This window comes from Mastigoproctus giganteus, chromosome 2, assembly GCF_048544385.1.
Source record: "Mastigoproctus giganteus isolate SK-2022 chromosome 2, ASM4854438v1, whole genome shotgun sequence".
Lineage (NCBI taxonomy): Eukaryota > Metazoa > Arthropoda > Arachnida > Uropygi > Thelyphonidae > Mastigoproctus > Mastigoproctus giganteus.
The window spans coordinates 216,761,924-216,787,101 of record NC_143576.1 but is presented as its reverse complement, the minus strand read 5'-3'; the positions used below and the strand labels follow the sequence as shown (position 1 = coordinate 216,787,101).

The window sequence follows — 25,178 nt, the reverse complement described above, 5'->3', positions numbered from 1 at the left end:
CAGTTTCAAGAAACCAGCAGCATTCTGCACCAGAAAGGAGCATGTATGCCTAATGTATCTGTGGTAGATAGTTTTCGAAATTCAGAAAATGTTTACCTGAAATCCTACAAAATCTATCTGCTGGACAAATCTGAAGCTGCAAATACTGTGAACAGTGTTGCAGAGGGCAGTTCAAGATTGAAACTTTATGCTTACAAAGTGCAAATTGTCCAAGAAATTAACCCTCGCAACAAACTGCAATGAGAGGAATTTGCTGTTTGCATTGTCAACTGTATAGATGAAGATGAGCACATTCTGGAAAATGTTGTTTTCAGTGATCAAGTGACATCCCACCTGTCTGGTAAAGTTAATAGACACAATTGTTGCATTCGGGGATCTGAAAATTTCTACACAGTTTGTGAACACAAGCATGATAGTCCCAAGGTAAACATGTGGTGTGCACTGTCCTTCGGACAGGTGATTGGGCCATTTTTCTTCTACGAGATCACTGTGAACTCTGCAAATTACCTAGATATGCTTGAATTGTATGCTGCACCTCAGCTGGAAGATATGCAGCCACGTGTGTTCTATCAGAAGAGCATCACCACCACACCGGAGATTGCATGTGCACGATTTCCTCAATAAAAAATTTCCTAACTGATTAATCGGCTGGGTTGGCCCCGTTCCATGGCTTGATCGTTATCCAGATAGCATACCTATGGATTTATTTGTATGGGGGCTACATAAAGGAGAAGGTGTATGCAGAAAAAGTTAACAACATTAGAGAGTTAAAAGACTGGATTGAACAGACAGTGAATTCCAGGTTTTCAAGAAATGCTAAAAAAAATTTGGAATGAAATCGGCTACCCACTTGACATTCTACATTGCTACCAAAAGGTACTCATGTGGAGGTTTACTGAAGTATAGTTGTGTGATAAGAAATTCTTTGGGTTATTTTATTAAGTACAGCAAACCAGTATTTTAAAATACCTGTTACAATAAAATTTTAATCAATCTTCATAATCAGGTGAATAATTTATATAATCAGCTCTTTACAATATGGTATATTGTAAAGAGCTGATTCAATATCATCAGCTTCACCATACTTGCCATACTTGTTCCATTTCAGTTCTGATATTCCAGGCTGTGAATCCATTATAACAACCTGTTAGGGTAAAATTTTATAGGAAAGCATTTTTTACACAAAACTTTATCAGTAGACACACACACTAAGGATGATATTTTGTTTTTCACAAACTGCAGAATTAAAATTCAGCTAGCATAATCTGCAAAAATTTTTATCTTTTCTTGTGGAAAATACTAAACTAGACAATATAACTTCAATATAAGGATTGACACTAAGCAAAATCCTGGCTGTAATGAAATAGTTAATGCATGGTTCAGTCAGTGTGCTGATGTCACTCACTCAGTCATTCATTTCATGTGCTTTTCCTTTTACAGTGCTCACTCATTGATGGCAATTGAATGGATGCATATTTGAGTTGAGGCACAAAAATTGCAGTTCATTTTGATGCAGATTTGTGTTCCATCAGCAAATGTGTTAAAGGCCTCTTGAATTAAGGCTGTAGTTAGTCAATCTTAGGTGGAGAGAGAGTGGGATTTTTGTCCATGACTTATTCGAAGCTTTTGGTTCACACAACATACAAATCAGCCCGTGAACACACATTTGTACAGACATGACACACTAGTGCAATATGGCTTAAGATGTTGATGCACCATAAAACCAATAACAATCATAATTGCCAGTTGCACTAGAGTGACAAGGTATACATATATATACACTAAGTGATCAATGAATTATGACCACCTACCTAATACTTCATAGGTCCTCCTTTTGCCCTCAGTACAGCAGCTATCCGACATGGCATTGATTCAACAAGATGTTGGAAGCATTCGGGAGGTATGGCCAACAAAACTGTGTGTAATGTGGTCAGTAATGCAAGCATGGAGGTGATTGGTGTATCCAGATGCCTGATATGCCTTTCCATAGTTTCCCACAAGTGCTCTATGGGATTGATATCAGTGGAATTCGGAGGCCAATCGATATGCTGGAAGTCTGAACTGTGTTCCTCAAACCATTTCTGCACAAGTTCCCGATGACTCGGCGCATTGTCATCTTGGAAGACACCATCACCATTCGGAAAAAAGTGTAACGTAGCGGGGTGTACACAGTCAGCAAGCAATTGACGATAGTGGAGACCACTGATACATTGTTCCACATGCACCAGGGGTCCAAGTTCCTGCCAGTGAAACATGCCCCACACCAAACAACTGCCTCCACCACCTGCACTTTTGATACCATGCATGATGGATCAAGAGCCTCATGTCGTTGATGTCAAATCTTACACAACCATCCAAGGTGTGGCGTAAATAACGTGACTCATCCGACCAGCACACCTTCTTTCAGTCTTCTAATGTCTGTCCAACTTGCATGCTCTTCACACCAGGCGAGTCTTTTATGCCAATGAACCTTGGTTAGGAGAGGATGCCGTAGGGATCATCTGCTGGTATAGCCCATACGTGCAACGCATGGTCATGCCAGATATCATTCCGGGTTGGGCCATGTTGTATTGGGTAGTCATTCTTCATACTGGGTGCTGTGCGAGTTGTCGGACCCTGCACTCACCTCTAACGTCAACCTTTCGCTGACCTTTGCAGTTTTGCCATCAGGTCGTTGTTTGACCATTTTGATGCCAGTCCTGGTACACTTTAAAATGGTGGCTCTCAAACACCCCACCAGTTCAGCCATTTGGGAAATCGAGTCACCAGCTCATCGAGCACCCACAATCTGTCCTTTATCAAAGTCCGATATATCCTTCCTTTTATCCATCATGCTTGGAATTTTACTACCTACTGAACCACAGACACCTTATCTATGCTACATAGGTCGACTAACTCTGCACTCTTGTACCTTATGTGGTCAACAGGTTGCATTCAGTTTTCATAGGGGTGGTCATAATTCAGTGGTCACTCAGTGTATATAATATTTCTAGAAAAAGTAATTTTGCCTCATGGTCTAATGCAGAGTTTATAAAATACCTTTATTTTCTAAAGACCTTCTGCAAAATTATTTTGGTGTAGACGGGGACAGTCATCACTGTTCTGTGCTGGGGGGGGGGTGTCACCTCCTTTGAAGAGTTAAGTGAGTGCTGTGAAACTGGATAACTTCACAGCACTCATAAAATAGCCAATGTTAAATGCATAGCTACAGCTCTTGAATGGGGAAGATATTTTTAAATAATTGCATGAAAGTAGGTTGTGAGTTAGACCTGAAAACTCAAATGACTGTTTTTGATAGATGAATCTGATGAGGAAGAGGAAGAACGTCCAGCCCGCAAGCGACGTCTAGCTGAGAGAGCAGCTGAAGGTGTTGTTTCAGAAGATGAGGAGGTGAGGTGATTTTTTTCCTTCTTTTTACATAAATATTTTTAAAATGTAATAAAATCTCATAAATTTGATTTTAGAGAATTCAGAGTACCTTAAATAGGTATTATAAGTTTTCTTTGATGTTATTAAGATCTCAGTAGTTGGAACACTTTGTGGCAGTGATCTAGTTGCTTTGGTCTACAAATACGTAATCATGCACATTATTAGGTAATTGTGGACAGGTCCCACCATTACCTAAAGCGCACCTGGTTGGAATCGTTAAATATAAAATGCTCGGATGCCTCTTTGAACAGGAACAGTGGTTGCCAAGTTAACCCCATCACAGAGGCAGTAATTCTATCCATAGACAAACGCTGGCCACGTCGCCACCATATGTCACAGCCACAAACATCAACAAACAACCACGCGCCTCACGCACCATCCTGGCAATGCACATCTCTATTCCAACTGCCATTCATGTATTCAATCTGAAGAAGGCTGCCTCCCAGCCGAAAGCTTATTAATTGTAATTCTAGTTTAGTTTGCACTGAGAAACAAAATAAATTTTCGCATGCACATTCCATCCATGATGCACCCAGATTTTGGCACCTTGGGCAGTTGTCTAGTTTGCCTATGGGTAGTGCCAGCCCCAGGAAGACAAACACTGTAAGCACTACCTGTATGTTGACAGGTTGTTTGGATCTAGCATGGTTTGGGATGGTTTGAACATGCTTCGTGTTTGTCTACAGTATTTTTGTATTGTTTTCAGAGCATATACCAGTGTTCAGTTTTGGAAGAACAAGCCCTAACCTTGCTCCAAGAAGTTTTGTCGAGGCAGAAGCAAGGGTAAAGTCATGCTAAACGTTTTCTGGGACCTACCAAAGGAATTGTTTGTTGTGAATTCATACCAAAAGGGTTCAGTGTTAACAAGACATGTTATGAGTAGATTCTGTTTTATTTATGGGACACCATTTATTATAAATGGTAGCAGCCATGGACTGATAAGGATTGGTTGTTCTTACATGCCAGTGCAATAACCCATCAAGTGCTAAGTGGAACAAAATACCTGGCAAGTACCATGTTGATAATATTACCACATCCTCCATACTTGCCAAATCTCTTGGTGTCAGACTTTAACCTATTCAGGATTGAAATCTCAGCTGAAAGGATGGCATTCAGTAGCATGGACATGGTGAGAGGCACAGAAACTGCTGCTCTGAAGTGTATTCTGGAAAATGATTTTCATTGATACTTCCAAGAACTGCACAGTTGATGGCAAAAGTGTGTAGTTATCCAAGACATTTCTTTGAGGGAAGCATTATGTAATCTTGAATTTGAATCACTGATTCACAACAATAAATCCATTATTAGAACTTTCTGAACTAATTTCATAATACTGCTACCATAAAAGTTCTGTGCAGCTTTTTTTAGATCTAAATTGCAGATTTGATAAAAGAGGTGTTGTGATGTTAATGATTAAAATATTGTGGAAAATAAAATCATATATCGAAATTAACTTTCCATAATGTGAGGCTCTATGTGTGGAAGCTGTTGTTAGTCATTTCTCTGTAAATATAATTGCCATTTGCTTTCCTCCCACTGCAGTTGAAGAACCCTGTCACGATAAAAGCCTCAATCTTAAATTTGAAACCTTTATTCTGGGGAAACTTTAATCTCCTGTATTCTATCAAATGTGACCTTCTGTTAATTTTGAAGCATCTTAAGGTATTAATTTAAATCAAATTTTTGTTAAATGAAACAATATACTAGACCTAATTTCATTAACAATCCTAACTCTACTTTTATTTTATAGGCTATTTTTCTCTAATTATATTTGTTAGTGTTTATTTTATTTTACTTTTTTTTTGTTGTAATATTTCCAAACTGAAAAAATATTCACCATACAATACATGAATGTCTCTAACATGGCTAAATCCAGGCTAATTTTCTTGCCAAAATTACCTAGTATTTTGGTTGCTTTAGAACTACAAAGTGTATTCCCATGGGACATATTTAAAAACTGCTCTTGGAGTTTCTGTATAGATGGATTGATTGCATAGCATTCTTGAGCAGAACAAAGAGCTCCTTCTGAAGAAAATAGCAAATTTAAGTTGAAGCTGGAGTGAATTTTGTACATTTAAAAAAAAAAATTAAAGATCAACAAATTCCTCAATGTTAGAACTCCTTTATGTAAAAAGATCTCAAAACAGAAGTAATCCACTTCCCTCAGATCCTCTAGAATGGTTACACCATGTAGGGAGATATAATGAAATGGTGTGCTGCAGTAAACAGATATCATGGTCACAAAACCCATTTTGTTATGACATTATTATTTTTATGTTTTACTGACTGCTTTCTCAAGGTTGTCATGGTTGCATTACAAAACAAAACATTTCTAATGCAGTATGAATGGATGTTATTCATAATTTTGCATTAAAATTCTACATTTTCTGTATTCTGGTACACACCATCTAATTTATTTAACAGTTATCCAGCTGAAATTTATTTCCCTCTAACCTGGAATTGCTATGTGATTTATTATAGATGTATCAGTTCCAGAACAGACAATCCAAACTTATAGAAAGTGTGGCCAATATAGTTTCATCTTCTCTCCCGAAACTATTTCTGTAAACCTGTTTTCTTGTCTCAAAGTTTCTGAAATTTCGAGCATATATTTTATGTTAAAAAGGAAGCTTCTGCCATTTTTGATGTTCTAGAAATATTATTCTTAGCATTTAAAGCTCTCCACAGAGATGTCCAGTTGAGTGATATATAGACCTATCATCATTGCTGCATTTTCATGATCTTTTTGAGTAGTTTATATTACATCAGAAAAGATATTATGAAGTTTATTTTCTAATCACTTATGAATAGGAAGATCCTACTATAAATGAACAATTGCCATATCAGATGTCTACTGATCTGGAAGTAGTGTGCCCTTGATCATGACTGTTTAGTATAGAAAAGTTTCCCATAATAAATTTGGGTACCTGGCTGATGTCCAAATTTGTTTTTTATTTCTGGCAAAAGGATTTTTTTTTTAGTTCTGCTTGAAGTAAATCAATGCTTGATCTTTTTACTTATAGATTGCAATACTTATTAAATGTGAATATTTTTATTTTTTTTAATGAAAATTTCAAAATGTTCTTTTTATACATTCTTTTCAACAAAACAAAACTTATTAATTCTGCCGAAAATTAAAGGAAAACAACATTGCAATCATAAAATATAAACATGAAACTATTACTCCAAGGATAGGATAGGATAGGATTTGAACTTTACTGGCGCAAAAGCAACTAAGGCTGTGGTGTGCCACGACCACTATTACTCCAAATGAGGTGGTTAAAGGACAATTATGTTAGCAGGAATGACTAATCTGATTAAAATATACACTGCACTGCATTGCTAAAATATAATTTTGAAATTTAATTAATTAATAACTGAACATTACAAGAAACCCAAATATTTCATAACACTGGTTTCTTCATCTGTGGGAAGTGGAATAGATAAACCATTACATGAAATTTCATTACATCGTAATGAAATGAAATTTCATTAAGATGTAATGAAATTGCATCTTAAGATGCCTACAGTCTGGAAGAAATATTATATGTAGTCCTCTTGTGGTACACAACACAGTGAAACTAAGAGGAGAGAAATGTCCAGAGAAAGAGGGCCAGGAACAAAAATGGTTAGGTGGTCAATTTGCACCTTGTTGATTGGACTAAAGACTTCTTTTTGCTGCTAACCACACTGAATGCCATAGCAGATGTGGAAGTTGTGCTTTGTGAACTACTGCTATATGCATTGATTGTTGCCTCTAATTAAACTGTCAGCTTGGCTTCAACTAAGGTTGCCGACTGGGCTAGCCAGGTAGGTAAAGTGCCTGCCTGGCAACCCAAAGGTCGCGGGTTCGAATCCCACCTCGGGCTTGGATCACAGTAAAATGCAAAAACTTTGGGAGGTGCATTATGGCCACAGAAACCGATGCGCCAACAACTAACAAAAAAAAAATCAACTAAGGTTTAGATGTAACTGAACCCGGAATTTGGAGTCTAGCTTAGGGTTTGTGGTTTATTCTGATTGGTGTTACCTTGTTGTCTGTTATCGGTTCTGGTTGACACCCTGTTGAAGAAAGTTATCTAGAATTGGGGATAGTAACTTTGCCTATGTTTCTGTTAAGTTTTTCCCATAGTGTTTCTAGTAAAACTTCTAGGAAGTCTTCTTTTTTGTTGGTGAGCGATGTTTCTGACCTTCTGATATGGAATGGAATCTTGTGTCACCTTGAGTTAGGTTTGCTCATTTTGCATGAAGAAGGTGTTTGTCAATTCATTTTTGCAGTTTTTTTGAGTTTGCTTTACATCAAGTTTATAAACTACATCTCTCATTGGGGGTGGGGAGTAGGTACAGATTTGTTTAAGATTTTTGCTACCTTTAAAACTAACATTAACATTGTTTTTTAGCAGTTCTGTTACTGGTTTATCCTAGACCAGGATAGAAGATTAAAACAAATTAGGATCTGTTTGGAGAGGTTGTCTTGATGTGGGGGGGGGGGAAGACCTTGAAAGTTACTAATGGTTTTGTTAATAGTGGTTTCTGGATTTTGTTTGTAAGTATGAGTTTTATGTTGTTGAGTTTTTGTAAGTTATCTTCTGAGCAGCTTCTGAGAACTCTCAGAAGCTGCTCAGAAGATAACTTACAAAAACTCAACAACTTGTTATTAATGCTCAAAAACTCATACTTGTTATAATGCTGATTTTACTGACATAGGATGGTTAGAATAAAAGTTTAAAACTGATATTGTGTACCAGTTGTTATTCTATAAACAGAAGTGTTTAGTTTATTTTTAATGCTAACATTTACATCTGTAAAGGGGAGGGAGTTTTAATCACCTTTTTCCATTGTAAAATTAATGTTATCATCAGGGAAGTTGATATATGTTAAAATATCAACAAATTTGAACCATAATTTCAGGAATGGGGTGGGAGATGAGTTAATCCTCCATTGTTCAAAGTCACTCTTGTAAATTTTAGCTGAAAAGTGTGATACCCATGCTTAGGCCTCTATTTCTTCTAACAGAAGAATCTTCTGTTAGAAGAAAACTAGACTTGTCCTATAGTTAATTCTACAGCTTCTTCAACATTGTTAAATTCAAGTAGGGCATTGATTGAAATGGGTAGTTCTAATATGTTAATAAGGGAACTGATGGCTTCAGGAAGGAGTGTTGGTAAACATAGACTCTTGATTGAAGCCTACAAGTATGTCTTCATCTTGAAATTGCGGTAGCTTAATTCTGTTAATAAAGTCAGTTTTTTGCTGAAGAAAGTGTGGGAATGGCAAAGGAAAGTAGACTCAACCATTTGTTATCCACCAGTAATGATTGATATTGACAAAATATCTTGTTTGGCTAGGTTGCAACCAAGGTGTTATCTGTCAGTAATGACAGATAACACCTAGGATGGAAGATCATTTGTATGCCTTTATATTAGTGAAGATGTATGGAGCTTCCGAGTTTATTAGGATTCAGTCTTTTGAAAGTTAAGTCAACAGTTTTATTTTTATTAAGTTGTCTTTTAAGAAATTGTTTAATTTTCTTTCAATCCCTTTATTCATTGTGAGGCCCATATGTAGATGTGTCATTAAGGAGTTTATTAGGTTTGTTGTTATTTTCTATATTTTTGACTGAAGTTCCTGGGTATGAGAGCATTTTAAAAAATCTGTGGTGTTTTGGGTACTAGAATAAACAGATATTTTTTTGGAGGATGCTAACTTCCTGGGTGTGAAAGTCATCCTGAAACACTTTCATATCTAGGAATTGATTAAAAATAAAAAATATAAATATAAATAAATATATATAAAAATATAATATCCATGTTCCCAGGACAAAGTCCTGGGAACATGGATATAGATCAGAAGGAATTGCCTGAATGAAATTTGTGTCATGCCATGATTTGTGGACCAGATTAACTGAATGAGGATTATGAACAGTATCCTAAGGCTAAAGGTTTAAAGGAAATACTGATGATTTAAGTTGCAGAAAGTTAATAGGGGATTTGGGGAGAGAAGCGGAATGAAAAAATTTATCAATGCCTGGCAGAGCAGATCTGCTTCAAAATAAAGCATAAGCAAAGCACATCTCCTGTCTTAATCCTGACATAAGGTCTAATAATCTATGGTGTTATAATTTTAACAAAATCTCTGTCTCGCTACCAATGCTGAAGTATGAAAATCCAAAGCAGAATCTTCCTAAAATTTACACAAATTATGTAGACAGAATAAGCAGATACAGGACAGGTAAGTAAATGTGTGTGATATTTTTTTGTATGTAGGGTGGGCGATTGGGATGTGTGTACAGACATGTGCTAGAACATGTTTATGTATCAAAGGTAAAACCTGATAAATCTGAAATTCCAAAACCAGCACTTTCAGAAAATTTTTTGCAACAAAAAAACCTAATAATCAAGAAATTACTTTGCACATCCCATACTTCAGCAGATGTTACATACAACTGTGAGAAATGTGGCTGTAGCTTCCCAAAGAAGCACAATTTCCAGTGTCTTTTATACTGTGATGCATGTACAACTATTATTATTCAAAACTTAAACTAAAAAATTAAAAAACAATAGCCACAGTTGTGATTAAGAGCATCTAGTTAGAAATGCGATCTTTAATTTCCAGCAAGCTGTCCAGTCATATCATGGCATGAATTTGATTGACATCAGAGAAACATGCTTTGGGAAGTTACAACAGAATTTTCCATGGCTGTATTCAGTTTTAAATTGATTGATTCCTTTTTTTTTTTTTGATTACTTAGATTTAATAACTATCTTAGAAAATTTCCCAAAGTGAGTAATATTCTATATTTGCATTAGTGGAAAAATTGCTTCAAAGTTCATCAGAATATCAAATAATCTTTCTGCAGTAGTTGAAAGCCTCTGCACTTTGCTACTAGCACAGTAATGCTCAATTAATTAAGTTTCAAAAATCATACAAGAGCTAATGTTTACTGAATTTATGATGGTCTGCTGTATGATGAACAACAAATAGTTTAAGAAAAACTGCATGAGATTCAAAAGTGAAGAAACCAAGTAAGTGTGTTACAAGTATGATATGAGATAAGGTTTGAGAGAGAGAGAGAGAGAGATCAGATTATGTAAAGCAGAAGCAGCTTCTCTTTTTGGATTGCAAATATCCAAAAACCAGTTTTTCAAATTTTTTAAAGTATGCTGGTTATTGTATTTGAGTTTTTCTTGTATTATTGTTTAGAATGTAATTTCTTTTGCTTTACAGATGTGTATGTTTATCAAAAATAGTTTCTGTATACAATGGGTTTTGTAAAATTTTTATTTCTTGAGAAGCTTCTATTTAAATTTAAAAAAATAAATAATTTTAATTTTTGTATTCATTTTTAGATGGTGGAAAGCATTGAAAACTTAGAAGATATGCGTGGCCACACTGTTCGAGAATGGGTAAATCTTTTAGGTCCTCGTACTGAGATTTATAATAGGTTCAAAAATTTTCTCCGGACTTTTGTCGATTCCAAGGGTCACAACTTGTATCGAGAAAAGATTCGACAGATGTGTGAAGGTATTATATAATTTTAAAGCATAAGTAAAACAAAAGTTAGTACCTGGCTTAAGAGTTCTTAATATTTATTTTTCTTTTTATTTTGTACATAAAAATATAATCAGTCTTATTGTGATTTTAAAGATATGTTTTTTTCCCTATAGAAAACAGAGCTAGTTTTGAAATAGATTACAATATATTGGCATCTGAAGAGCAGGTCCTAGCATATTTTTTACCAGAGGCCCCAACTGAAATGTTACAGATATTTGATAAGGGGGCCAAAGATGTAGTACTTGGTATGTTTCCTCAATATGAAAGAATTGCCAAAGAAATTCATGTTCGTATCACTGACTTACCACTGATTGAGGAGCTCAGAAGCCTGAGGTATGATTCTTCTGTGTTTACTTTATTTGATATAAGTATCTAGTACAGAAATTTCTTTTTACAGACCTAGTGTTAATTAAGAAACAAAATAAACTGCTTATGTCTTTATGAAATGGAGTTCTGCCTTATAGTGTATACTTGTTAGATTAATAAGAAATTCAGCAAGAGGGAATTGATGATTGTAGTTGATCCTTTTTTAACTTCTCTCATATAATTTTTAACCTATTCTTAATGGCATAGGTATTGCTTTATCTCTGAATAAGTTTAACAAGTGAAAAGTTAACTTGTTAAGCTTATTCAGATAAGTAACTATTTTTGAGTGAGAATTCAGTACTTTTGTTAAAAATATGGACTGCTTTTATTTATTCCTTTCCTTTTTTGTGTTTTGTGTTCTTATTCATATTATAATCCATATATATTGCTTGAAGGACATTATATATGATAAACTCTTGTTATAACACTTCCACATATTGCATTATACCACTTTTAGCACTCTTTTCTTCTGGTCCACTGATCAACCCTTATAATGCTTTCTCACTTGTAGTGCTTTGGGCTGGTCTCTTCAAAGGCACTGTAACAGGAGTTTATTTTATTTAGTATATTCATATATACACTGTATACGATAAATATGAATAATATAGTTAACTGTAAAATCTGCACTTTACACTCTGTAACAATTTGCAATCCAGAAATAAAAAAAAAAACAATCCAGTACTTCTGTTGACTATCTCATTTGTCTATAAAAGAAGTAGTTGTATGAGCCAGTGACCAGTTTGATGTCGCTTTAGAACAGAGAGATAGAAAATGGCACTGGTCATTTTCTATCTCTCTCTCTCTCTCTATCTTCTGCTGGAAAAATATATATTTCAGAGACAAATGTATGTCTCAGCTGGAAAAATGTATTTTCAATAAATCTCTTGTTCATCTCTTCCATAAACAGTAGATTTTACTGACGTGCACAAACAACAGATCAGATTTATTCTGTTATTTGTTGCCATTTTAACTAGTCATACAGCTCATTGGCTTCATGGTAATTATAATGGTGACAAGCGAAGCTTCGTGATCATTATTATTATGTCCACAAAACTGATTGCATTACAGTACAATATTAAAATCAAAATGTCATGTAAATTGATAAAGATTGTACATACCTCATTGTAATTATTCCTAAAGAAGAGTAGCTTTTTTATCTGCCATTGTGAGAGTTTTTTTTTTTTTTTCTGCATTCATTGACATGTAACACAATCACTGATATTTTTTCTTATTATAAAACACATGCATTTAAAATTGACATTACAGTACATTGCAACATTTGTTGTTACTTTGTTTATTGTAATTGCTAACAACTTGAACTCTTATTTACATTTTTAACCATTAGCACTTCCTTTTAGTATATTTATAGATGTAAATAAGTTCAGTTGTTAGTGTTTAATATTCATTGAAATGTGCATCCCCAAAACTACTCAACCACTAGATATACTTTCTAAAATGTGGCATCTCTCTCATCACGTATGATGCCAGACTTTAAAGTGTTTACCGTATTTTGAATATCATTCATAATTGCCACTTTTTGCAAAACAATATTATAAGCTTGCTTAAACTGACCTTCTGCACTGTCTTATTTGTTAAGTAATCTTATGTGTTAAATAATTTGCTATATAGGTATAATTATGCTTCTTTGTTTAAATTTTCTCCACCAGCAGGCATGAATATTTTGCATTCATATATATCTTTTTTTTTTCCTGGTTAACAATTATTTGATGGTAAAATATGTTTCTAATGGTAACAATTATTTAAAAAAATAACAATACAAATAAATAATAAACCAATACAGATTTTCACTTAAATATTTATTACTTGGTCAAATGCACTCTAGTGGTATTATTTTCCAAAAACAAACTTGTTGGGTTAGTGATTCATTAATCACTTATTATTATTAATTATATATATATATATATATATATCATTAATCATTCATTACATCAGGTTTTGTAAAGTTATTGTTTACAGAGGAGTTTGGTAGACTTCCAAAATTAGAAGCTTATAGTGTTGATATTTATGAATATTTCCTATTAAATTTTTTCCATGCCCATTAGGTTACATAAATACCATAATATCAACGTATTAATTCATAACAACAATAATTATATGTGTTAAAAACTGTCATTAACTAACTGGACTGATTTTGTTTGTTAACTTCCAACTAAATGTGCTGATTTGCTTAATATGTAGAGTTTGTTATTGGGTGTTGAACTTAAGCTAATTTTCATGACTGTGAAGTATGATTACTTTACTCATTTCAGATATATTCAAATTTTTATTTTTTAATTGCCTTTCATGAAACTGTTTCTTTTAAAAAATTATATTATTTAGTTAATTTTTTGTTATAGAATTTATAGATGGATAATATATTTTTTTTCACCATTATTATTATTATTATTCTCCCCCCCCCCTCCCCCAGACAGTTACATTTGAATCAGTTGATTAGAACAGGTGGGGTTGTGACATCTACTACTGGCGTGCTTCCACAGCTATCTCTGGTGAAATATGATTGTGTGAAATGCAACTTTGTATTAGGCCCTTATGTTCAAACCCAAAATAATGAAGTAAAGCCAGGTACCTGTCCTGAATGTCAAAGCAATGGACCTTTTGCTATCAATATGGAGCAGGTAAGAGCAGGTGGTTTATATTAAAAAAAAATTGTGACTTAATCATTTACAAACCTCTTTCAGATTAATAAATGATATGCAGAAATTGAAGACAGTGAGCAGTAGGCATAGGGAATACTTTGTTCACTGCTTACTGTAGAATAGAATGGACATTTCTATTCTAGCATGCAAAATTTTAAAAAGAAAAAAAAAAAACTTTTTAACATAGATCTTAGCTGTTTCCTTTAGGGCCAGTTTCATCCTTTTGGTGAGTTTGCTCTAATTATTAAAAATTATTAAAAAAATTTTTTTTTGATATTTTCTTTTAAAAAAAGATGTTGATATTGCTTTATCAGAGCGCAGTAGACATTAGGTAGTACGAATGAACAGAACAATTGATAGTGAGGTTATTAAAAATGCCATATCACATTTGAAATTCACAAGTGCTATGTGGTGTCTTTTGTGACTCCGCATGGTTTTGCCTGCTGCTCACCTGTTAAAGATAGGTGAACAGCAAGTGAAGTGAATGGATATTTACAAGATGTAGCTATTAAATAATGAGACTTTTGCAATAAAATAAATATAATCAAATATTTTGTACCTTACAAGTTAACCCCCTTTAAAATGATTGCTTTGGGCTCGCACACACACACTGTTTCATATGTTTCTTCCAAGCACAGAAACATTTCTAGAAGTCATCTTCTATGAGCCCTTTTAACACTGGTAATTTTTTTCTGACTGTCTTCAGTGGACTGAAAATGGGTTCCCTTGATAAGTACACTTTCCAGTTTAGGGAAGAGAAAAAGTTACAAGGACTAAGGTCTGGTGAGTAGGGTGCATGTTCACATGCAGGGATTTGATTTATTAGCCAGAAACTTGCAAACAGAGAGCATGTTGTGTGCTAGAGCATTATCTTGATGGAGCATCCAACCATCCTTCCACAATTCAGGTCTCTTTCTTCAAAGTTTTTTAGGTAGAACTTCAATGTAGTATATTTGGTTGAGTCTGATTTGGTAGAACATATTCAGTCATAATAATTCCTTTAATATTGAAGAAAACAAGAAGCATGGTTTTCACTTTTGATGTGAAAACATCTATGGCGGCACTAGAGTAAAATCGATTGGTAACAAAATTTTCTTTCGGTAACAGAAATGGCACAATTGAGTGTTAATGAAATTTTTTTATGGAAATGACGCAATTGATTGGTAACAAAATTTTTTTACTGAAATGATGTAATTGATGTCATTTCCTATTATCTGGCTGTTAGATTTTAAATGATGCAAATGATGTCACTTCCTAAATCGTGCTAATGATTCTAACTCAGTCACTAACATTGATTTGGTAGAGTAAGTTCATACTAAGATATGGAAATGACGTCACTTCCTAAATGATGCCAACTCAGTTACTAATGCTGATTTGATAGTCTAAGCAGTGGGTAGCAATATTATTGCAAGAATAAAAGCAGAATATTATGCAAGAATAAAATGCAGACTTTAATAACCTTCTAAGTAGCATAAGTAAGTAAGTTTTGATCAAACTGTTTAAAAATTTAAACGGTTTTACTCTAGTGCTGCTATAGAAGTTTTCACATAAAGTAAATCATCTTTCATGCATATGGGGTACACATACTGCTTTTTTTGTGATTTTGAAATGCTTGTTTTTTTTAAGGGGGGGGGGGATTGTTTTGACTTCCATTGCATCGAGTGTCCTTTAGTTTCTGGGTCATACTTGAACAGCCTAAACCTTCATTGCAAGTAATCACAGTGCTCAGAAAGTCTGGATCGTCAGTTTTTTTTTTTCAAAACATCTTCATAAACTAGGTGTCTTCTCATTCTTTGGTCTTCATTCAAAAATTTTGGCACCATCTTGGCACACACTTTTCTCATGTCTAAATTTTCACTGAAAAGTTAAAATTTGTGTAACTGTTTCTTTGCAACTATTCCTGATGCAACTATTCTAATGCTTAAACGACAATCAGTGTCCTTATCCAGTGCACATTTTCATTAATTTTCATGGATACTGGGCAGACCAGTCATTCATCATCTTCCACATTCTCTCTCCCTTCTGAAAATCTTTTATGTAATTTGAACAAGTGAGCTCTTGACATAATATCTTCCCCATAAACTTCGTGTTGCAACTCATAATTTTCAGTTGGTGTTTTGTTAAAAATTTGAGGTTAATTCATTGTTCAATTCTTTTGTCTGTCATTATACGAGAAAACTGCAAAAACACAAGTTAACGAAAACTTGTCTCACTGCAAAGCAAATGAGTGCATTGGAATGTGACTTGGCAAGCACTTGGGAAAGGTTCAAGGTCAACCACCATGCCTTTGTGTGTAGTGGCTGTGCATGTGTCTCATTATTTAATAGCCACACTTCATATGTGGGCGCCTCCGTAGCCAGGTGGGAAGGAGCAGCAGTGCATAGCACACGCTTCTTGATTAGACTGGGGTTCGAGCCCGTCACCACCAAATATGGAGGATGCGGAAAGGTCAGGGAATGACCACCGCATATCCCTGGAGCAATATGGCCTTAGTTGCTAATGCTCCTAAAAACCAAATAATAACAATAATAATAACTTCATATGTGAAAATAAATATATATAGAAAAATAGTAAAAATAAGAAATATGAAGATATGCAGAATACAAATACAAATATAAAGTACAGGAATATTACTTCTGCTCTGTTTATTTCTAAGATAATGGATTTTTACTGTTTAATAAATTATCATGTTGGTAATTTATTAAATGGCTAAAAATAAAGTATAATGAACTGGTGAAACCAGTTTGTTATACCCTATACAGATAAGATGTTTTTGAAGAGAGCAAGATAATTTGAACTTCTTTAAGCAGTAAACAATCTTAGAGGAATTATTAAACTTAATATTTTCACATTTTTCAAGACCAAACAATTTGAAGTTCTTAGGATAACATTTTAAACTTTGTCCTTTTAAGCAAATTCACAGTGTATATTAAAGTTGAAATTTCTTCAATACTTTGTCCAAAAGTCCTGAGAATATTTATTAAAAATTTGATGCATTGTGCACCTTCCTTCTTGCAGACAGTTTATGAAAATTATCAGCGTATAATTATCCAGGAAAGTCCAGGAAAAGTTGCTGCAGGACGACTTCCAAGGTCAAAAGATGCCATCCTACTTGCCGATCTTTGTGATTCTTGTAAGCCTGGTGATGAGATTGTAAGTTTCCACTTTTTAATATTTTTTATTCTGTAATCACTTTATATATATATATTATATTTTATTGTACAACTAGAATGAGCTCTAATATATGCATTTCAGGACATCATATAGGTACTAGAATTGAGCATAGACAACAAAAAAAAAGAAAGAAAAGAAAAGTATTCACCATATTAAACTTAACATTTTTTTATATATACAACTGTTTTTGAGCATAATTACATACTGTTAAGAACCTAGGTATCTTGAAATTTCTAGCCTCTCTGGTAATGAGAATGTGGTATTCTTGAAATACCATTGATATATAAGCAATTTGTTATAAGTTTAACATATCGTGATTAGAGTTAGCAAAAGCTTTATTGTACAATTAGAATGAGCTCTAATATATGCATTTCGGGACATCATATAGGTACTAGAATTGATATATTGTACTTTTTTCTGACTTATTCAGGAGATACTGAGTTATGTTGTACTATTGAAATTGGTTAACTAGCCCACTTTATATTGTATAGTGACAAGCTCAACATATATGTGTTGCAGCAACAGTAAGCATACTCATTTTTATAGCTTATAGCTAAATCAGAAAATAGACAGTAAGATGCTAACTTGTTTTGAAGATTGAAGACCACTAAAAAAGTGTAAAAGATTGAAATGGAAGAAATTTTTTATACTATCTCTATGTGGAATTAGAAAGGGCTACAAAAAATATGGAAAGGCAGCTAGTGTAGAAGAAATTAGACCCAAAATGCTGAAAGATGGATGGAAAATAGAATCATAGTGGTTATATTGTATTGTCCAGTGGATATATTGTATTGTATTTTCCAAAGGACAAGTTCTGAAAGATTGGAGCAAGCCATTAGTTGCATCAACATATGAAAAAGAAAATAAAGCTGAATGTATAGAAGAAATATTCAGGCAAGTATTTTAAGAAAAAGGTTTGAAGTATTGTTGAATGTAATTTCAGAAAAGAACAGCCTTTAGGTCATATAGGGATGCATGATCAGATATTTGCACTGTGATAAAATTATAGAAAAGTTATGGAACTAGCAGGAATAAACTAGCAAATCCTATACTTAGGATTTGTTGATCTTGAAAGAGCCATATGATAAAGTATCTTAGAAATCTGCCCTTTCAAACTTTGAAAAATTTGGCATTAAGTTATCTTTTAAGGGAATTATAATCTTATCACCACTTCTTTTTGTAATTTTTGTCAACTATTTAATCAGCTATTAAAAGAATTACTTTAGAAAATGAATTCTTTTAATAGCTAGCATATTAAAAGAATGTTAATTGTTGACAAAATTTACCATAGGAGATGTGACAATTGGATCATTATTTTTTATATAGATGAGAGTATGCTCTTAAATAGTAGATTACATGATTGTCAAGAATCTCTGAATAAATTATGTAAAGGGTGTAGAGAATTTGGCATAAAAAATAATTACAGAAAAACAATAGTCATGAAAGTTGGGAGAGAAGAGACAAGAAAATTTAGCATGTTTGTATGGTCTTGTAACAGCATTCTTAAGTTTAATTAACTCATAGAGTTTAGAGCTGAGTAAAGGATAAGGGAATTGATAAAAAATTATAATCTTCAAAAATGAGTCTTAAGAAAAATAATGGAAGTAAGAGATGGAAACAATGACAAGACCATAAAAATGAAATTATAAGAAAAAAAGTCTTGGGTTTAATATCGAATCCATGGTAAGTGAGGCAATCTTAGATGGTATGGACCTATAGAAAGGATGGACGATTAGCTCAACAGTTATTTAAAACAAGAATGAATGGTAATAGGCTTATAAATAAAGTGACCAATGGGAATATGGATAGATGGGATCAAAGAAGCATAAGGAGGAAAATTGCTTGCTCTTTTGGCCTAAAAATATAGCAAGAAATAAGGTAGCATAAAACATAGACACATCATAAAAATATTTTGTTGTGTTTCAGTAGTGCTAATTATTATCAGATTTTATTATACAAATTTGTATGGTTGCAGTTGATATTCATATTATCTGTTTTTTTTTTTTTTTTTTATATATTAATTTTTCTCAATTTAAAATGTACAAAACTGTATGCTGATGCATCAGCTTTTCCTGAATACTGTTGGTTTTTTTTCTCTCATTTCTAAACTTGTGTTATTTATACATTTATCTTCTAATTTAGTAGAATTAAGGTGCGGCTGTTAAAAGTACACATTAGGCACAGTTTTTTTTTTAATTTAAAAAGAGAATAAATCAACTACGGCCAAAAACACACACACGCACGCACGCACACACACGTGCACACGCACAAAGTTGTGGTATAGCGAGGAAATCTAAGTGTGAGGAAATGGTTAGTGTTAAAATTTTTGTGTGGTGAATTTTAATTAGATAATCTTGGCAAATAGGGAAATGCTTGGCAGCTAAGCAGATGGAAAGCATTCAGGCTGAGCTGTTCAGTTCAGTGATACATGCCAAAAGTTACATTTGACAAGATTAAACATTGGTATGTAAATGTAAGTTGTCACATAGTACAATCACAAGTTCCTTAGTATCATATAAATACTGCACTTTCTTGGGGGATTCATAATCTGTAGCTGAGTGGTCAGGAGCTGGAGTGCAGTAGCTCTTTGAGTAGACTAGGGTTCAAGCCCCTGACTGCTAAATATGGTCGATCTGCCAACCTGCACTGGACCAGTGTGGTAGATTATGGTCCATTCCCTTAACATGAATCGTTGAGGAGGCTTCCATCCTGCATTGGGTTGATAATGGCTGCAGTTTACTTTTACTTTTTCACTGTAACTGTTATAAATCTTATCCAGAAACTTAGTTTGACTCATGCTACTTTCCATCACCATTTGTATCTGCTAAAGTGTCAAAACTTAAAAAGTGTGTTGCACACACATTGTAATTAGATAATCTTAGCAAATAAGGAAATGCTTGGCCTCACTGATTTTTATCGGAACAATGCACATACTGAATAGTACTTGGATAATATATAAAAAAATCAAGGAGATTTATTTAGGGGGAATTCCATATCTGTTGTAGTCTGGTGTAATATCAATCTCCTTGATTGTCACCAGACTACAACAGATATGGAACAAACTACAACAGACACTACTATGTTACCACTGATTCAGAAATCTATAAAACTGCCACTGTAAAAGCCAAAAGAATTTTTATACATGTGGTATTGAAGTACTTGTAGGAAGATAGCAGAGTCATACAGAATGAAGAAAGATATATATACTTGATTCAATGTAATTGTGCTTTTATTTTGAAAAAGAGAATAATGACATTATTTATGAGATAATGGAATATTAAAAGGTATGACAGAATAAAGGTTCATCTGGCTGTCAATGGCTGTAGTGGGATACAGAAATAAAAGTTAGATTAATTGAATACATGTATTTTTAATAAACTTATAATGATACCATGTCTAATCTTAAATTTTTTTTTTTTTTTTTTTGTTTTTAGGAACTTACTGGAGTTTATACAAACAGTTATGATGGTTCCTTGAACATGGCTAATGGATTTCCTGTTTTTGCTACTGTCATAATGGCCAATCATATTTTCAAGAAAGATGATAAAGTTGCTACAAAGAATTTAACAGATGAGGATATTAAAGCTATAGTTGCACTCTCTAAAGATGAAAGGATAGGAGAAAGGGTGAGTTTAATATATCAAAATCCTCTTCTCATAGTATATCTCTCAGTCTTCTTTTGTGTTTGAAATTGTAAGACATTTTCCTTTTTCCAGTGAGTTGTTAGAATAAGTTTCCTCCATGGTTAGTTGAGGATGATGGGAAAATTCCAGACACCAATGCCAGCTAGCTTGTTATCTGTGAGAGGAGGAAAATGCATAGGTAGTTTTGTCTGGGGCAGCAAAAGCCTGGCTTCCTATCACTGGTGGCCAGTAGTAAGACTAATACTATTTATTGGGCACTGCTCGAGGATTATCTGGCCATTTTGGTCCAAAGAAGAATCCCACAGGACTCAAAATATAGCTTAATATTATGAATGTACTGGGCCAGGAGTTTATGTATCTTGCAAGTAGTTTCAATCAACATATAAAGCTTTCGCATAATATCCTCTATATTAAGAACATATGAGGTTCTTTAACCTTTTCAGCAGTGCATTTACTGCATGCGGGTGGATCCCTAGTGGTGGATTTTTTAGCAGCAGGCTCTGGGGAGGGAGTGAGTGAGGTCATGAAATTTTGTAAAAATGAAACCTTCATACATAAATTCTTTAAATATTAATATGATTTTATTTTGACTTTATTACCTACCACTAGAGTGAAATTATTGCAAAAAATCAAATCCAAATTAAAAAATTGATTCATAAAAGATGATTTGAAAAGATTTGTAAATAAAACCTGTCATTACTATTTTTGATTCAAGAATATCCTCCATGTCTATTAATGTAATTAACAGACGTGAAGAGAATTAGCAGTGAAGTGTTCTACAGGACACCATAGAGTTAATTCCACTTTTCATAGTTAATAACATCTATAAATATATTACTCGATCCAGCTTTATTAAATTCTGCATCTGAATTCCACTGAAATTATTAAAGTTCAGTTTTTTAAAGCCGAAATAGAGTAACTAGGGTCAACAGTGCAATCTTCTCTGATTTTCAAAGCTATTTGTGATGCCTGCAGTTAGCAGAATAGATAATGCATTTCAGCTATATTTCTTTTTTGTTATTTGGACTTTTATGCAAAGTGTTCATATCGTGTTCATAAAGTGAGTCTACAATTGGTTGGAAACACAGGTAAGAGATGGAAGCATATGCTAGAAAAATAAGATATTTCATACATTAAAGGAACATATTGCATGAAATGACTCTCTTTGACAGTATTGTGTTTATATCACTTGTTTAGAGAGATCTGGATTTGACTCCCATTAACAAGTGGAGAAGTTTCTAAATTACTCATCAGTCAAGGTTTAGTTAGATGATCTCAGGTGGAGGGAGCAGGGTTCCTCCATGAGTTATTTTGGGTTTTTCAGCCTTCATAACATGAACATCCCTGAACACACACTTGTACAGACATAAAATGCAATGACACAAAATGGTCTAAGTGAATGGTGCACCTAAAACTCAACAAGATCTCATGTGCACTTCTCAGAGCCTGTACATGAAAGTTGTAGTTTTTATGTACATACTTCTAAAAAAGGTTAAAGGAGTGATCCTGAAGATAATATTTGAATTATCTTTTAAATGGATGGTAGTGATTCTAATGCTACTTTCTGAAATTTGAGTATTGGAAAAAAAAAAATCCATCTTAGATTCAAATAAATATGATTGTTAATTTTTTAATGGTACAGTTTTATAAACTGCATTTTAACAACCCTTAAAATTTTCTTTTAAGAGATGCTAATGATGTGGAGATTTTTGGTGTTCCACATTTTTTACTTTCTCAAGATTTTACTGTAGCCTTTAAATTAAAAACATTAATTAAACATTAAAATATCTGTCTGTCTGTGAAATTTTGCTTTTATGTGTGTCATATTATATATCCATCTATTTTTAGATTGTTGCCAGTATTGCTCCATCAATTTGTGGTCATGAGCCAATTAAAAGGGCCATTTCACTTTCTCTCTTTGGTGGAGAACCAAAAAATCCAGGTATTTTTTTCTTATTATGCAACATCATTGTCTTATTATTAATTGAAATCATTAAAATGTGTGAAATTTTCCATTTCTTACTTGTGTGAATTTGCTTGGTTAACTCTTTTATTTAAATTTGAGGTGGTGTGTGTGGAAGTGTTGGGTGGGTTGACTTTTAGAGAGTATTAGTTTATTTAATGAAGGTTAGAATATTTTAATCAGTATGATGTACAAGAGTAATGATACATCTTGCAAGATAAATTTCCAAAGAATGCAGATGAGTAACGTACAGGTAAGGCACCTACCTGCAGTGTATTTGGAAGCATGAGAGATTCTCACTGGCCATTAGAATGATGCTAAATTACTAATGGGACACATATTACACAAAAGTAACATGTGATGTATAGAATAACTGCAAGAACCCTGCATTTTAGCAGTATACAGGATATAACATTTCAGGTGCATGCTTTATCTGTTATAACTGTATCTGCAGTTTGGCGAAAACTAACCATCATCATAAATGGCAATTTACCTAATGGCAATTCATCATCATTCTAATTGCCATTAGAATGATGATGAATTGCTAAGAGATACATATTATTCAGAGATTGTGTGTGATGCCTGCAGTTAGCAGAATAGATAATGCATTTCAGCTATATTTCTTTTTTGTTATTTGGACTTTTATGCAAAGTGTTCATATCCTTTTGGTAGTTCATTAATCAATGTCAGAATGCATTTCTGTTGCATTCTTTTATTCAGATTATTTAATTTTAAGAATGAACTGCTATTGTCACTATAAATTATATAATGGTTATTGACATGCACAGAATCAGAATCTTGGTGTATTCTTCAGTGCTGATGGATATACAGAAAATATTTTTACTCTCAGTAAGAAAAATATTTATTTTTACTAAAATTTATAGATATTAATAATGTTTTATAATTTATTTGAAGTAATATCTGAATAAATGGATTATTTTAATGAAAAATCCAAACACAAAAGGCAATAAAACCTATAGTACTTTATACAGTGCGTGGGTTGAAAGAGAAGTTGGGGGGTAGGATGCCAGAAACTTTGATCTGGAGACTAAACATGGGTTTCACCACTTCAAGTCTCCAATAAACAGAGTGGTGGTATTGCATTGGTTGATGAGATTCATTTTGCATTTTCTTATACCCCAATCCAATAGGACTATGGATAGTCTACTTTTCATATTATTATTATAATAAAGGTTTTGTAAAATGGTTTGTTACTTTATATAGCCTTAATTGTGTGCAGTATATTTAGTGTTTCCCAGTTTACTTCTCTCCAGTACACTCATATCATCTCTGCTGATGTGATGAAACTATATTTTGCTAGGACCTTCATTTTTAACTTATTTTTTCTAGATTTTGCCAGGAACAGTTTTATTTTATTTTATTTTAAGTATATGATGATTTTTTTTTTTTTTTTTGAATATTTTTCACAGAGGACTATTAGTAATTTGGTCTATAATTTGATATCTAGTTGTGAAGGATCAGGTTAAACTATGTTGCTGAACGTTTTAATAAAGCAGGTGGTAATATTTGGAAGTTTTAGAGAATGTATTTGGATGCATGTATGCAGTCGTAAACTATCAGTGTTTTCTGAAAGGATTTAATGTTGCTATTAGAAAGAAAGGAAATTTTTATGAATAAAATTGAATGTATCTTTTCTTATTTTGCACAATGGTTTCTTTCCTCAAGGACACAATGCATTTGCTGATCCTTTTCTTAAGGTAGGATATGAAGAATTTTTATTGATTAAATATACACTCCTCAGTGATCACTGAATTATGACCATCTCATCCATAAGGGACTGGGCTACATGGCTTGCAGTATAAAAATCAAACAGCTTTGTATGCTAGAGCAGTGGTAATTTGCATCTGGTCGTGCAAGTTAAAGTAATAAAGTAGTAGTTATGGGACATAGTAAAGATATCATGGAGTTTCAAAGGGGTATGATTGTGGGTGCTTCTTCATTGAGTACTTCCATATTGGAAACAGCACATCTTGTTGGTTGCTTATAGCACACTGTGGTTAAGGTGTACAAAGAATGTTGTCAAATGAGTCAAACCACCTCCCACTGACAGGACTGTAAATAATTATGCAAGGTGGATGTTCGAGTTGAGCGAAGGATGCAGCACGTTATATGGGCTCAACAGCAGGTCACTGTGTGACAGTTGACATCACAGTACATTATGGGGAATGCAAGAACAATATCCCCAATGACGATGTGCTACACATTGAGACATATGGGGTTCTTGCAGCAGACACCCCAAGAGACATCTTCTCCTCACCACTAATCTATCATTGTCAACAGTGAATACTGTGGTGTCAACAATGTGCTGGTCAGACACTGGCGGAATGGAAAAGAGCATGCTAGTCAGATGAGTCCAACTACCTTGTGCAA

The 25,178-nt window shown here is 33.6% G+C and overlaps 1 protein-coding gene across 1 annotated transcript in view; it reads left to right on the top strand.

Moving 5' to 3' along the window:
* The window catches only part of Mcm2 (DNA replication licensing factor Mcm2), a 51,752-nt gene that overhangs the window by 6,545 nt on the left and 20,029 nt on the right, over window positions 1-25,178 (top strand). The window contains exons 4-10 of the mRNA XM_090368962.1: window positions 3,299-3,390; window positions 10,779-10,953; window positions 11,097-11,316; window positions 13,778-13,985; window positions 17,025-17,159; window positions 20,615-20,806; window positions 22,673-22,766. Of these exons, the coding sequence (XP_090225088.1) occupies window positions 3,299-3,390; window positions 10,779-10,953; window positions 11,097-11,316; window positions 13,778-13,985; window positions 17,025-17,159; window positions 20,615-20,806; window positions 22,673-22,766 (1,116 nt within the window). The remainder of the gene's footprint in view (window positions 1-3,298; window positions 3,391-10,778; window positions 10,954-11,096; window positions 11,317-13,777; window positions 13,986-17,024; window positions 17,160-20,614; window positions 20,807-22,672; window positions 22,767-25,178) is intronic.